The 15,712-nt window shown below is 50.9% G+C and overlaps 1 protein-coding gene across 1 annotated transcript; it reads left to right on the top strand.

Moving 5' to 3' along the window:
• The first annotated feature begins 223 nt into the window (after positions 1–223).
• On the top strand, positions 224–3,107 carry IL1F10 (interleukin 1 family member 10). The gene is made up of 4 exons (XM_016201784.2): positions 224–399; positions 2,109–2,194; positions 2,476–2,603; positions 2,895–3,107. The coding sequence occupies exons 1-4, from the start codon at positions 224–226 to the stop codon at positions 3,105–3,107; spliced, it is 603 nt and encodes a 200-aa protein (XP_016057270.2).
• Positions 3,108–15,712: the final 12,605 nt, after the last annotated feature.

The following is a 15,712-nucleotide window of genomic DNA, read 5'->3' as shown; positions in this document are numbered from 1 at the left end:
AGGCTATAGCCCACACACCCCAGGCTCAGCCCTGGGAAGTGCTCCTGGCGAAATGATTTGGGGGAGCTTGTCCTCTAATGTCCCAGGGTTAGCACCAGGGCACAGTCACAAGCTCACACCCCAGCCAGCTCGACCTATTTCCAGGTGGCCCCAAATGAGAGTGGCCAGAATTGCCTGGAGCGTGCAGGGCTAGGGAGACCTTGGTGGACTCTGAGGGCCAGTTATGGAACAGCAGCCTCGTGGGACCTTTCACCCTGTGACTGGGGATTTGGGGCACAAGGTATGTCCTCCCCCAGCTCCACTGCCCTCCTCTGACAGCCCTTCTCTCTTTCCCCTCAGCAAGGACCAGTCACCTCGGATTGTAGGAATGTGCTCCCTCCCCATGGCAAGATACTACATGTAAGTCCTCCCTTTCTTGATTGGGAGCCTGGGGGTGGCGCTGGAGAGGGAGAGAGGCCGAGGCAGGACAAGCCTCCTTCTTACCCTAGAAACCTCAAGTGCCCCGTAATTAAGCTTAATCATCACCCCAATAACCATAGCTCTCTTTCCTGAGCGTCTGCAAGATGCCAGTCATTCTACTGTCTTGTCTCCATCTTAAGAAATCGATGAAGGAGTGTTACTAAGCCCATTTTATAGATCTGGCAACTGAGGCTCAGAGGTTAAACGAATTCCCTGATGTCAGCCAGAGCCAGGACCCAGACTGCACGTTCTCTGTGCTGCTCCATTCTCTCCCTAAAAGCTCGGGGAGCATTGTCAGTCTCGGTGACAGCATCTCTATATGCTGGCCTCTGTGGCCTTACTTCTAGTCTGGGTTTCCATGTCTTAACTTGCATTTTATCTCCTTCGACATTTGGGTGTTTATTTACAATTTACTCTTGACTATCTATGACTTTTTATGTAAATTACCTCCAGCCCTTAGGGAAGGAGATGGGAGTAATGAAACTAAAGTACATTGGCCTCTGGGGTGCCTTTTCTCCGCTCCTCTGTGGGCATACTGTCCTTACAGCTGGCCCCAGGAAGTTATGGCTTGGCTGGAAGGCAAGACGCAAAACACGCAAATGACAAGGCAGATGCCACACCTGGAGGTATCTAGCTTGGGTTCAGGTCTCAAAATAGACTGTAGCTGGCAGATGCGTTACATGCAGTCTTGGTGGCCCAGCTGGAAGCCCAGGCTCCTCAGATCTTTATTTTTTATTGTATAAGTGAACTTGCTTTAAACACAGATAGTCATTAGCTAAGGGTATTGTAATTAGCTGTTACTGAAAAAGGAAACTCTCCTGGAGGTAGTGGTGTTGGCCCAGAGCTGCTGCCCTGGAAAGTAAGGAAGCTCCTGGGCCTGAGAGCTGCTGACAAACGTCTTTCAAACCAGCCAGGTGACTGAGCTAATAGCCCACACAACTTTCATGTCACACAGGCTCACTCAGAGGGTTTCTCCCCAGCCCCAGGCAAGCAGTCACCCTTCCAGGCCCATCATTACAACTACAGCCAAGCCCAGTGACTGTCACCAGGCCCACTTCAGCTTTCTGCTGACCTCTTTACCTGGCACCCATAATGCGGGTCCCCCAGAGCTCAACTGCCCAGCACAGGGGGCCATGTGGTGTATTTACCATCACATAAGAATTTTTTTCCAATTTGTGGATTTTCTTCTACTAAAAAATCTTTAAACATCTGAAAAGCAAATCACACTTCAGTATACACCCAATCCTTTAATAAGAGAATAAACATCTATGAAAAATTGGGGAAGGCCCAGAAAACCCAGGATAGGGCTCACTGTGTCCCAGAGGCATCTCAGCCTCATGAGGAAATTTCTCCGGGAAGGTGGCGGAAAAGGGCTACAGAGTCAGGAAAATTCTCTGCCCCTCAGTGAGCTGGCATCAGCTCCCCTTAATGCCCCAAAGACCCTGACACAGCTCAAACCTTGTAAAGGAGGTGCAGCCTTTGATAGGTTCCAGGGGGCCCTTCCTGCCTTAAGATGGCCTGGTCTTTACCTGCCCCTTCTCACCTGTAGGAGAAGCAGCCCTGGATACTTAGTATGGTAATCAGATAGTGGAGGTGGGACTCCATGGTGCCTAAAGGCATAGGCCATCAACATTGCCATCCCGTTCCAGAATTAAAGGTGCAGATCAGAAGGCTCTGTACGTAAGAGATGACCAGCTGCTGGTGGGAGACCCTGATGCAGACAACTGCTGTGCAGGTGAGCCCCGGAGCCTCCACCTGCTGGGACTTGCCCAGGCTCCATCTGCCACAGGCTCCCCCTCCCCTCCTGTCTCTGGTGACAGTGAGAAGAGACAGGGAACAGCTGAAGACCTCGTCTAGTGAGAGGGTCATGACCTTGTAGGTGTCCCAGTTCATCCTGCAGCTTGCATGAAGGGCCCAAGCCAGCCATGCCCTGGCCCGGGTCTTGCCTGAACTCAGCTTGTCTAGAGCTTGCAGTGGGCCCCTCAGGTCCTGGTTCTCTCCTCTCTTCCTTCCCAGAGAAGATCTGCGTACTTCCCAACAGAGGCCTGGACCGGACCAAAGTCCCCATCTTCCTGGGGATCCAGGGGGGCAGGCGCTGCTTGGCCTGTGTGGAGACAAGGGAGGGGCCTTCCCTGAAGCTGGAGGTGAGAAGTGTCCTGTTCTGGGGACCCTGCAGACCCGCCTGTCTTCCAGGACACTCTGGCATCTCTGCTCCCACCTGTGGGTGCCCTGCCAGGTCCACACATCCCTCTTCTGCAGGTCCCACCATCTCCCTCTGCGCCCAATGCCAAGACCCTTGCCCTCCAGAGCCCTCAGGAGGCAGTTCCCGGGTAAAGACCCTCCCTGTCCAGTCCCTCACTGGCTAAGCCTGAGGCCTCCAGGGCTGACAGCTTCCTCGGCAGCCTCAGCCTGCAGCCGGCCGCTTGCCCCCACAGGATGTGAGCATCGAGGACCTGTACAAGGGAGGTGAGCGGGCCACACGCTTCACCTTCTTCCAGAGAAGCCTGGGCTCCGCCTTCAGGCTCGAGGCTGCTGCCTGGCCTGGCTGGTTTCTCTGTGGCCCAGCTGAGCCCCAGCAGCCGGTACGACTCGCCGAAGAGACTGAACCCTCTGCCCGCACCGAGTTCTACTTCGAACAGAGTCGGTAGGGAGGCAGGAGGCAGCGTTCCCCTGGTGCCCCCAAACCAAACTCATCCCGCTAGGGGCCTGTGGTAGGCAGAGCTATGCCCTTCAAAGATGCCCACATCCTAACCCCCAGAACCTGGGAATATGTTACTTTACAGGGCAAAGGGGACTTTGCAGGTGAGATTAAGTTAAGGGTTTTGGGATGGGGAGACCATCCTGGATTTTGGGGGGGTGGGCAATGTCTCAAGGAGATCCTCATAAGAGAGACGGGGGAGGAGATTGGAAGGTGCTGTGCTACTAATTTTAAAGATCGAGAAAGGGGCTGTGGGCCAATGAGTGTAGGGGGTTTCTGGAAGCTGGAAAAGGCAAGGGAATGGGTTCTCCCCTAGAGCCTCTAGAAGGAACTAGCCCCGCAGACAACTTGGTTTTCATCCCATGAAGCCCATTTCAGGCCAGGGCTGTAAATTATTAAATCTGTGTTGTTTTAAGCACCACGCCTGTAGTAGTTTGTTACAGCAGCTGCAGGAAACCGATACAGGGCCTCAGGCCCCTGCATGCTGTGTCTAATGCAGAGGCAGGGGAACCTTGGTGAGTCCCCAGAAGGCGGCCACAGCTTCCCCTCCAGTCCATCTGCTCCAGAGCTTCTAGAAACAGCCACGAAGCTCCAGGCAGCAGCCAGGTCTCCTCTGTCCATGGAACAAGGCCTTTGTGCAGCTTAAGGTTTCAGTTCCAGTTCAAGCCTTACAACTTACCTATTGGACACTTCACAATGCGTCAGTCATTCGGTCTAAAGATCCGTGCCTTTATTCATCAGCTGGTTCTGATGTGCGAGGAGCAAGGAGGAGCCTGGAGGGAGAGGCAGTGGGTTTCTACAGGACAGGATGACTTTAAGATTCCAGTGGAAGCGATATCTTAAGGTCACTTGTTACAGCTGGGAACATGGGGCTGGAGAGTTTGCAGTCAGAACTGACGCTTGTCCTCAGAGCCCGGGTCCCCCTCCATTTCATGGAGGATCTGGTGTTGGGCTCAGAGAGGGCGGCTGGCTGGCCCTCTTCGTCTCGTAAAACTGCTCCACATCCATGCGACAGGTGCCATGAGCCAAGGTGCTTCAGAGCACTGTCTTCACCCAGAATGACCCTGTTGGGGAAGCTCCTTAACCCCCTTGACAAGCGAGGAACCTATGCTAAGAGAAGTGCATTGGCTTGCTGTACGTGTTGGAGCTCAGGACAGAAGCTGGCCCTTCTGACCCCAGTGGCATTCCATAATTTATTCCCTTCTTGTATCAAGAGCTGGGGACAGAATGGTGGACAAAACCAAGCTCCCTTGGAGCTGCTAATTGTGTGAGAAACACTAGATAAGCAAATAAACACAAGGAAACAAACAAGGGCAATTTAGCAGGTAGAGGGTGAGGGCAGTAGGTATTCATGGTAACAGAGAGGGTGAGCAGGGAGGTGACTCTGACTTTTTTGAGGAGGTGACATGTGAGCTGAGACTGAAGGACAGGAAGGGGTGGGGTGAGGAGCAATCCAGGGGAGAGTAGCAAACTCAGAGGCCCCGAGACAGAAGGGGCTTGGTGTTCAGATGGCCGCAGAAGGCCGGGGGGCTGAAGCATGGAGCGAGGGAGAGGGTTAGGAGGTGAGCGAGAGCACAGGGCCGGGTCAAAGGGCCTCGAAGGCAGAGTAAGAGCTTTGGTTTATTTTTAGATGCAAAGGGAAGCCAGAGGATAGTCACTCTGGGTTTCAGGGCTCTAATGAGTCTAGATCCTTTCCTTGCCTCTCCATGGCCTGGTGTTTTTGTGTTGGGACTACCCTGTGCCTTTTAAGGGCATGTTCTGTTTAATTTTGTCTCACCAGTGTCCGGAGCAGCTGCTGGTGCACCAGGAGGGGCTGAGCAAATATAAAATCTCAAACACGTTAGTGGACAATCACTTGGTTCTTGCGGGATGAAGCCTGAGGAGAGCTATGTCAGTAAGGGGACCGACCGGTGGCTCTGCAGCACAGATGCAGCTGGCAGCGGGGGCCAGACAGGGCTTCACAGAGGACAGGGCTTTTAACCTGGGCCTCAAAGGAAAAGTGCTTTTCCAGACAGAGTGTGGGGAGGGGCACTGTAGGCAGAGAGGATGACTTTCGGAGGTGTGATGACTGAGTGCTCACTTGGTGCACTGCGAGTCATCCACGAGGCTGGGACTCAGGCTTGTGGCTGAGGAGCTGCTGAAAACTCAGATGAGAAGATGGGTGGGGCATGGCTGTGAACACCTGAGAAGGAGGGTAGACCTTATCCAGACCTGGAGGAATCATCCCAGTATTTCAAGTCGGGCCTAAATTTTAAGCCTGGGCCCTGGAGCTAAACCCACCAGCTGCTACTAGGGCTTCAGCTCGGCTCAGTTTCCTCTTCTCTCCTCCTCACTCACATGCCTTCTGCTTGGCACTGCCCTGAGGCCAATGCTGGCACTCTTGTTTCAAGGTTGGCCTGCCCCATCTCTTAACACAGTCACTCATCTCTTTTACTCTCGGTAACTCAGCGTGACCCAACTTGAGCAGAGCCCATGAGTGGCAGGAGATGTGGGGATGCCTGGGTGGCTGTGGGCACAGCTCACAAGAGAAGGGCCACCCAAGGTGAATTGGATCAAGTTCTGTACTTACATTACAAAAACATTTTGAACATCTAATATATGCCAGTTCTGTATTAGTCATTGGGAGAGGAAGACGATACATGAGATTTAGAAGACGGGGAGCCTGCCAGGCTCTGGTAAAAACAATGATGGGCGTTCTGGTCCTGGGAATTTCGGAGTAAGAAATGGAAGTAGCTTCTGACAGGTACACTTCAGAGATGCCACCTCCTGAGGCTGTCCCTTACATACCTTCTCCTGTCTGGTGACCACACCAGAGGCTTCATTCCACAACCAGCTCATCAGAACTATTATCACGTAAATTCCTGGGAGAGGCTCCCTGTTGGTCTTACCCACTATTTCCATCTCAGAATGAACCAGAAGGTCAGAGGCAGAGACAGTAAACTGGTGATTGGAATGCACTGTGATAACCTCCCATGAGGCATGTAGGGGGTCAGTCAGGTGGCAGGTCAGGATGGTCCAGGCAGAGGAGACAGCCCCAAATAGGCCTGAAGGAAGTACTGTGTGTGGCTGTGTATGTTACTGCACACATGTATGTGCACATGTCTATATGGTGTGCATGTAGGCATGCATGTGTCGGGGTGTGTGCATATATGCTCTGTGTGTGAGCATGGGTATCTGGGTGTGGGTGTGTGTATTCATGAACTTGTGTCCACCTATGTGCTCGTGTGCTGTGTGTGTGCATGAGTGTCTGGGCATGGGTGAGTGCTGTGTGCATGTCTGGCTGTATGTGCCTGTTGTGTGAGTGCATGGGTGTCTGGGCGTGGGTGTGTGCTGTGTGTATGCATGGTGTCTGAGTGTGTGTGTGTGTTGTGTGTGTGCCTGAGTGTCTGGGTATGGGTGTATACTGTGGATGTCCACAAGAGGCTCTACATGTGGGCAGTGGTTGATGCATAAAAGACCACGTCTTTATTCCAGGAAGCTCTGGAGCAACATCATACAAGAGGGTTGTGTGTTCAGCGTCTCCTGTAACCCGTGTGTCACTCCAACCAGGATTAAAATGTAGTCACATTCCCTTTTGAGCACATTTTTATCTTGGGATCCTACCACACATTACTGCGGGCCCCCAAACAACTGCTCCAAACGTCGGCCACTGAAGCCCACTGCCTGCACAACGCAGGGCAGTTCTAGGCAGGTCTAACTCAGATGTAGGGAGGAAAAGTGAAAGTGAGAAAGAAAAGCCTAATGGGACCCAGCTTCTGAAATACAACCATTTCAGAAACGAACATGACAGAAAGGACCAAAATGGACATAAACAGAGAAACTTATGTCTTGTATTTGAGTTATTTGACTGCATTTCCAGTTGGATTTTACATTTGTGTAACTAAATGGATTCGCTAGTGTTTTACCAAAACAGAATCTATCTACCCGCAAGCAAATTCCAATCTCTGCCCCTTAAAGACGTTAACTCCAAGCAAGGCGGGCCCATCCCTGGAGCCCATTCTGAGGCCAGGAACCTGCAGCTCAGCTTTTGGTCTGCAGGTGGCGACAAAGATCAACATCTCCAGAATTTGGGGGGGCTGAGCTGTGGGAGCAATTAAAATAAAGTCCTCTGTATTTAGTGTCACTGGTGTCAGCCCTGTGCCCCAAACCTCCACCTCACTTACAGTAGACTCATCTCTCGCAGATGATGCGCAGATCCAAATCACGCGCCGACTCCTTCCTTCCCACAGAAGCAGTTTCCTAGCAACCCCTAACAGGAGGAACAAGGCTCTGCTCCCTAGGACGTCAGAGCCTGGGAGGGAAGAGAAGTGTAAGCACGCTCGTGTTTGTGCGTATATGCGGAGGAGCAAACGTGCCTGATCCCTCCTCTCTGTGACCGCGACGCTGCAGGGAGCCCTCTGATCTCGCCCTTGTCCCTTCCATCCCTCTTGGGACACTGAGCCCAGTTTCTGGTCATAGCAGGTGATGACAAAGGAGGCTGGAGGCTGGACTCTCAGTGAGGCTCTTCACTGGAACCATCCCACGACGTTTTCTAGAGTTACAAAGAACAGCACTGGTCAGGTGACCTAAGTCCTTAGAGGACTGCAGCCTCAGTTCCTCCTAGCCAAGCACTGTCTGCACTGATTCCGGGGAACACGGTTCCAGGGAACACGGTTTCATGGACTGTTCATGGGTTTATGGGGAAAACGGGTCATTGTGGTGATGAATTTTATGCATCAGCTTGATGGGTAAGGGATGCCCAGATGACTGACACACGTTGTCTTTGGGTGTGTCTGTGAGGGCATCTCTGGAAGAGTTTACACTTGAATCAGTGACTGAGTAAAGCAGACCCCCCCCCCCAGTGCAGACCCCTTCCCAGTGTGGGTGGGATCATCCAATCCACTGAGGGCCCCAATAGAACAAAAAAGCCAGAGAAAGTGTGAGTTTGATCTCTTTTCTTGAGCTGGGATGTCCATCTTCTCCCGTCCTCAGACATCAAAGCCCCTGGTGCCAGGGCATTCAGGCTCAAAGTGATTTCTACCACTGGCTTTCCTGGTCCTTCAGCTTTCAGACAGCAGACTGTGCGACTTCTGGATTCCATATTTCACAATTGTGAGCAAGATCTTATAACCTATTTATCTATCTATCTATCTATCTATCTATCTATCTATCTATCTATCTATCTATCATCTCTCTATCTCTCTATCTCTCTATCTCTCTATCTATCATCTATCTATCTCTCTATCTATTATCTATCTATCTATCTATCTATCTATCTATCTATCTATCTATCTATCTATCTATCATCTATCTATCTATCATCTATCTATCTATCTATCTATCATCTATCTATCTATCTATCTATCTATCTATCTATCTATCTATCTATCTATCATCTACCTATCTACCCTCCCCCCACACACACAGCTGGTTCTGTTTCTTGGAAGGACCCTCATACCTGTTCACTCTGCTTCAGCCACACCAGGCTCCTAACTGTTCTCGAGATTGCAATCTTTGTGCTACCCCAGGCCCTTTACCTCAGCCTTCTGTCTGGAAGTCTCACTTCCTCCATGAGGGCCACTCTGATCATTTCACTTAAAATTGCCACGTGCTCCCCTCCCCAAATCTCTGCACTCCCGAGTCCCCTATGGCACTATCACAGTCTGACACACTCTGTGATCCCCAGTGTGCCCTGAGCACCTCCTCCCAGGATCCGCCGCCAGCAATGAGAGCCCAGCCAGTGTACGTGACAGTGGGATGCATGTTTCCATGACACGAAGGGAATCACTAAAACAGGAAGCTGGCAATCAAAACATAACTCTCCTGTAAAAAACATGTGCCACAAATGTGACCAACATGTCACTCTTGCTGGGCTTGTTAGTCACAGGAGATCATGGAAAATCACCCTCATTCAGACCCACACACCAGCCAGTACCTCCGCACACCCTGAGAAGGGGTCGCAGGGGTCACTGCGTGGAAACTCACAGAAGCCAATTCTTAGAATTCCCAAGAACGGGCTCCAGGGGGCAGGAGGGGCTGGCTGGTGAGCAGCAGGGGCATGGCTGTGGGTGATGTTACCTCTGTCCTGTTCTGGAGGCTGTGTCTCTCTTTACGGTGTTGTCCTTGGGTGAACTTTTGTCGTACCTTGCCAGGCTGATGACACTTCCCAGGCTGGTCAGTCACTTAGCCAAAGGGATGGGAGCCCCTGCTTTAAAGGAATCCTGGCGAGAGAACCCAGGCGTGGCAAAGCCCGTTCCTGCTCACACAGACGCTCTGCCAGCAGAAAGAGGATGCCGGCCTTTTATCTGTGTCTTGTTTATGGCACTGAGCTGTGAGTGGTGAGGGTCAGAGGCCACATTTTTGTTTCTACATGTTCACAAAGGAGCGCAGAGCGGCCGGAATCCACGCATGAATGTGCGGGTCCTATTGCATGGTTCCGGGGCCGCCCACACCTTGATGCATAGACTTGAGTATTTACTATGACAGTGTTATGACAGTTGGTGATAAAGGGTCCTGCACTAAAAAAGCCAATATTTCTAATGACTTTCTAGTCCATGAGGGTAAAATCAGGAAAGGAAGCCTCTTGTGATTCCCTCCAAGGGGCCACGGGTGGCTGGAGAGAAGCGAACAAGCAGAGGGGGTGAGAGAGAGACGTGGCTCCGAAGAAGATTCCTGGTCCTTCACAGGAGGGCAACAGGGGACCCACGGGTGACTTCAAGCAGGGGAATGATGTCCATTGCACTTCCTAAAACAGTGGCTCAGGCTGCTGTGTGGAGAAAGAATGTCAGCCTGGCCTCTTGCGTGCTCCTTGCTCCTGGTTTGCTCGCCTCCCACCCAGCTGAGAACTGAGTGTCTCGTGGCTGTTGCAGGAGACCTGGGCACAGTGAGTGGACCTGAGGCACAGGAGGAAGGTAGAGTTGGCAGGATTGGTGACTATACGCAGAATGGGGTTAATAACCAGATTTCTAGTTTTGGTGGATATTGCTGGGTGTTTCTGCTCCTGGGTGGTGATTCTTCTCACTGACACAGGAATAAAGAAGGGGAAGGTGGCAGTTCGGGGGAAAGAGACAAGCTCTGCTTTGGACTGTTCCGAGTGCAGTGGGTCATTATGGACGCAGGCCTGGAGTTCCAGAGACGAGTCTGGGGTGGAGACTTAAAAGTTGGTGTTTTTAGCATAAAGAATGAAATGAAGAGGGAAATTCATTTTAAAAGAGAAGGCGGCCCAGGACAGAGAGGTATTCGAGAGTTGGGCAGAGGGTGCGGAGCCGTCGGTGGAGGCTTAAAGGCAGGGCCGTAGGAAGATGACCGAGAGATGCAGAGCGCGGACGCCTGGAGAGGAGAGGGCTTCAGAGCGGTCAGCCGTGCGGACACTGGCAGAGCATCAGTCTGGCCAAGTCCAAAGAGTGTCCTTTGGATCCAGGAGCTGAGAGACCCTGGAGTGCTTTCAGGAGAGCGGCTGAGCAAGTGAGATGAAGGGTGTTCAGGAGTGATTGGGAGGTGAGGACATGGGGACAGTGAGCACAGATCATTTTTTCAATAAATTTGGCTGTGAGGGGGGAAAGGGACATGGGTGTAGCTAGAGGAAGACACGAGGCCAGGGAAGGACTGTTCAGCATGTGGCAGGTTTAAACGCGTAAAGTTCATGGGAAGGAGCTAATGGAGGACAAATTGGGGAAAAAGTGGGGACACATTAGGGGTTCAAGGTAAGTGCATGGGCTCTGGAGAAAATTTATCTGAGTTTAAATTTCTACTCTGCCATTTCTTATCTGAGTAAGTAGAATGAAACAGACTCGCTCAAGTTACCTTTAGAGCTACAGATGTAGCAGCATAAGTTTTTGTCTTTCTATGATGCGCCTGGGAAAAAAGCACCAATGACCCTCTTTAGACGTAACAAGTGTCAGTGCCATTTAAGGATGTGAAAATGCTGTTTCGGAATTATTTCCAAGGCAACTGCTTCATTCATCTATTATTGTGAAATAAAGCATCCTGAAACCTAGTGGCTTTTTAAAAAAAGAAGAAGACTATATTTATTCTGCTTGTGAATTTGCAGTTGACCAGGGATCAGTTGGGGTCACCTTGTCTCTCAGCCACCCAGGGTCAGCTGCGGGGCTCAGGGTGGGAGCTGGAGTCACCCGGTGGCTCACTGACTCACATGTCTGGAGGTGATACCTCAGCGGGGCTGTCGGTCACAGCACCGTGGCGTGTCCTCTCCAGGAAGCTTGGGCTTTCCCACAGCTGGGTGACTGGGTCCAAGCTTGCATGTGTTTGGGGAGAGAGCCAGGTAGAGCTGTATAAATCTGATGACCTGACTGAAGAAGTGATTCAGCAACACCTTCTCCTCACTTTATTCATTAGAAGTGTGTCCCTCATGTCAGCTACATTCCAAAGGAGATAAATCAGGCCCCACCTCTTCATGAGAAAGTCTCAAAGAATGTGCGGGCTGGGTTTAAAACCACAATTGCAATATATTGCCAATGAAGACAAAAAATTAAAAGCACAGGTTTTCTCGAGGTTATTTTACAAGACATAACAACTCCTGAAGCCTTCAGTGTCCTATAAGACTTTCTTGTTTAAATAATACTTGCAAGGGCATATTTATTTTAACTAAGAGCAGGAAAGCTGGTGAGAGTAACAAATATTCATACAGGTTTTCATAATGCGCAGGGGAAAAAGCAATAGTCTTGTGGCTGTTGCTTCGCAAATACGGACTATTTGATCCTGGCTGGGAGTGGCTCAGTGGTTGAGCATCAACTTAGGATCCAAGAGATCACGGTTCAATTCCCGGTCAGGGCACATGCCCGGGTTGCGGGCTGGATCCCCAGTGGGGGGCGTGCAGGAGGCAGCCGATCAATGACTCTCTCACCATTGATGTTTCTCTCTCTCTCTTTCCCTTTCTTCCTCTCTCTGAAATCAATAAAGATACATATATATATTTTTAAACGGACTATTTGAGCTAGTTTCCGAGGCAGACTCGTGTCTCTCTCGATGGAGGGTGACAGAGAGGCAACGCCTCCTGGGTCACTGGGCCTCGTGCCTGCTGTTACGAAGGCCAGCAGGATGGGCAATAGCATTTGTGCGAAGAGCAAACAGCTGGCCTTTACCCTTAATTTTACCTGCAGAAGTGGGAGAAGGGTGAGCAGCATTTTATTTCATGAGAGTGGAATGAGGAGCGCAGAACGTGTTTCTCCCACCCTGTGCAAACCGGGGCATGTAGAGTGGGTGTGTGCTGACGGTGATCACCACACCACGTGGGGAGGACTGAGGAGGCCGCTGCGGTCAGGGCCCTGAGCTGGGCTTGGCACACAGGGTGCTCACCAAGCACTGAGAAGGGCCGACAACGGGGGACCCTCGAGGAGGCTGAGTGAGGTGGGACCTGGGTAAGAGGGGGCCTCTGCCTCCGGTGGAGGAGAGGGGAGAGGGGAAGGGCTCGGTGGGTTTCAGTGTGGGCTGGTGGGGAGTTGAGAAAGTCTCTTTCTACTAAGTTATATTTTTGTGTGTGTCTTGTTGCTAATCCTCCCCTGAAGATATTTTTTCCATTGCTTTTCGGAGAGAGTGGGAGGGAAAGAGGGGGAGAGAGAGAGAAACATTGATGTGAGAGAGACATAGCAATTGGTTGCCTCCTCCATGCTCCCTGACAGGGGATGGAGGGTGAACCCAAAACCCAGGGACATGCCCCTGACTGGGAATCAAACCTGAGACCCTTTGGTGTGTGGGCCAATGCTCTAACCACTGAGCCACACCGGCCAAGGCCAAGTTATGTTATTTTGCTGTAAGTGAGGAAAGAGGGGGGAGGGCAGGAGACTGGACAAAGTGGGGAACATCTGAAGTATTTTCTGCGAAGCTGGGACAGCGTGCAAATCAAAGATACATGAGAGGACTGCTAAGCAGCCGTAAAGCCAGTTGCTTTGAGGTATCATCAGCGCGCAATGTTCTCAGTGACTCTGGTGTGGGGTCCAGTGACAATGGACAGTCTAGAGCTTTGCCAGGTAGGACAATGGGAGACCGGAGGGGCCAGGCAGTGGGAATATTGACAAAAGGATGGCCCAAGTGAGGGGATGGAAGGAAGTGAAGACAGGAGGAGGTGGCAGAGCAAAGTTGACAAAGGATCGGGTCCCTCGTGGTGAAGAACATAACCAAAGCGGGGAAAAGCAGAAAGAGCGAGGAGGGCGGGAGGAACAGGCCATAAAGATGAGCTGCTGTGGTCAGAGGGTAGAATTTTGAACTTTTATAAATAATTTTTTTCAATCCTTACCAGAGGATATATTTTTTTTTAGAGAGAAAAAGAGAGAGAAAGATGTGAGAGGGAAACATGGATCGGCTGTTGCCACCTTAATGTGCCCCAACCCCCCAACTGGGGATCGAACCCATGACCTGGTATATGCCCCTACCGGGAATCAAACCCTCCACCTTTTGGTGTATGGGACGCTCCCACCAACTGAGTCACACCTGCCAGGGCTACGATTTTGAACTTTTTAGAGCAAAAGAAGTTCTGAGTGATGACAAAGCACAGGGTGTGGCCGTGAGTGTGGATAGAAAAGGAGAGTAGGAGTGGAAGTCATTGGAGGCGAGAAAGACAAGGGACTGAGAGGTCTTCCAGGTTTAGAACAAAGAGGAGGCTGTGGTTCCAGGTACCAAATATTAATACATGGCGGGAGATGACAGGAGGCCAGGAGCTGAAAGCTTCAAAGAGAGGTGTAATCTTCAAAGGGCTGGGGCTTCTGTTTGTTTGTTTTGATGGGATATTTATTTTTATGGAGGTCACTTTCTGATGTCAGTGGAGAGGTGACCCTGATGTTGGCCTCGACTTCCTGGCCTGAAATGTCTGGGCGTGAGTTCTTTCTCCCCAAGAAAGCTGCAGGGAAAGCATGGTCCCCGGAGGGGAGCCAGGTGTCAGCAAGGGCAAGAATAGGGGGGCACATTTGGAAAAGGGAATGGAAAGATAGAGGGATTCATTCATTTACAAAACAACCATCGTGCACCTGCTGTGCGTTTTGGGCTTTGGGTGTATCCGTATTTACAGATACAGGAATTGACATTCCGATGGAAGAGACAGAAGAAAACACCCAAGTAAATACACACACAATGTAATTTTGGATAGTGACAGAAGCTGTGAAGAAGAAATAAATGGGACTATCAGATGGAAAGCGAAGGGTGCGAGGAAGAAGTGAGAGTTTGTTTGTCACAAATGGTGTCCCCAAAGGGATGGAGGCTGTGGCGGGACTTGTGCCGACGGTGAGCCTTGAGAGACGTTGTTGGATGCAAGTTTGCTGGAATAGACAGTTCTGCTTCAAGCAGATGGAGAAGAAGCACATTGGGGGTTTCGAACCGTTGCTGGGGGATGGGTGATTTTTGCCAAGTAACTGCCAGGGTTTTCACCGCAGCTCTTGCCCAGTGTGGCCCCCGGGGAAGCTGTGGCCCGCACATGACCTGTGCTATCTGTTTGACCTCAAGGGCAATGACAGACATTTGCAACCCCTGCCCCCAGTTCTGCTTGCTGCCTCGGGGTGGACAGTTTGCACCCAGCTCAGGAAGCAGTGGCGTTTTCGAAGTTGAGCAAAGGGAAGTGGCTAGCACTTCAGACATGACAGACACTCCTTGAGGCTTAGAGGAGACTTTTTTTAGGGTAAAGAAAAGGAAGTTTTACTTTACCAAAGGTTGGTAAGCATAGGAAATTTGTTTTCTTAGTAGAGCTCTAGATAAGGCTAGTGGGAGAACAGGAACAATACTGGGGGACAGAGCTGTAACTGTTAAGTAAGGAGAACAGGGACTTTGGAGGGGTTCTCACCCCAAGTGGCCCCAAGAGCAGCAGCCTGGGCTCCTGTGATGCTGTCTGGTGCCCTGATGACCAGGACGTGGGAGACACCCCTCAACCCCGGGCGGGCGACCCCAGCCAGACCTTCCTGCACCTTGCATCCCGCAGCCCTATTTCCTCACCCTCTCCTCACCTGGGCTGCTTCTGGAGATCGTGAGGAAGACAGATTTTTCTAGCTGCAGTGAAAGCCCTTTCCTTTTAAAATGACTAAACTAATTCATTATTGATTTGTTTATTTCAACTTTCTGAGCTCTTACTTTATTCAAGATACTATTGTGGAAAATAGAGGCTCAAAGACGAAAGTGTGATAGTTCTTAATCCGGCAGGGAGGACAGATGGTTTTCATAAATGAGATTATAAAACAGCACCAGCTAAAAAGTCACCTGCCCTTCGCTCCCCCTCTCGGGCCTCAGCCGTCACTTACTGACCTTTTATCTTCAGCATCTCGTTCTCGCCTAAACTCCAGGCGTGTGAGTTCAGCGGCCACCTGGACAAGGAAGCCCATCCGCACCTCGGCTAACACATGACTTAGATGAATTAACTATCTTCCCCCACGGCCCGCAGACCAGCCTTGTTCTCCTTGGATCTTCTTTCTCAGTAAATGATGCCACTGTCCCTCAGTTACCTAAGCCATAAACAAGAATATCCTTGGTCTCCACCTTCAGCCGGCACTAAATCCTGTTGAATTTACCTCCTAAATATATATTTTTAAAGTATATCTTTATTGATTTCAGAGAGAGGAAGGGAGAGGGAGAGAGAGATAG

This window comes from Miniopterus natalensis, chromosome 13 (genome assembly GCF_054644295.1).
Source record: "Miniopterus natalensis isolate mMinNat1 chromosome 13, mMinNat1.hap1, whole genome shotgun sequence".
Taxonomy (NCBI): domain Eukaryota; kingdom Metazoa; phylum Chordata; class Mammalia; order Chiroptera; family Miniopteridae; genus Miniopterus; species Miniopterus natalensis.
Note: the sequence above shows the minus strand (reverse complement) of the source record. Positions and strands in the feature narration are given on the sequence as shown.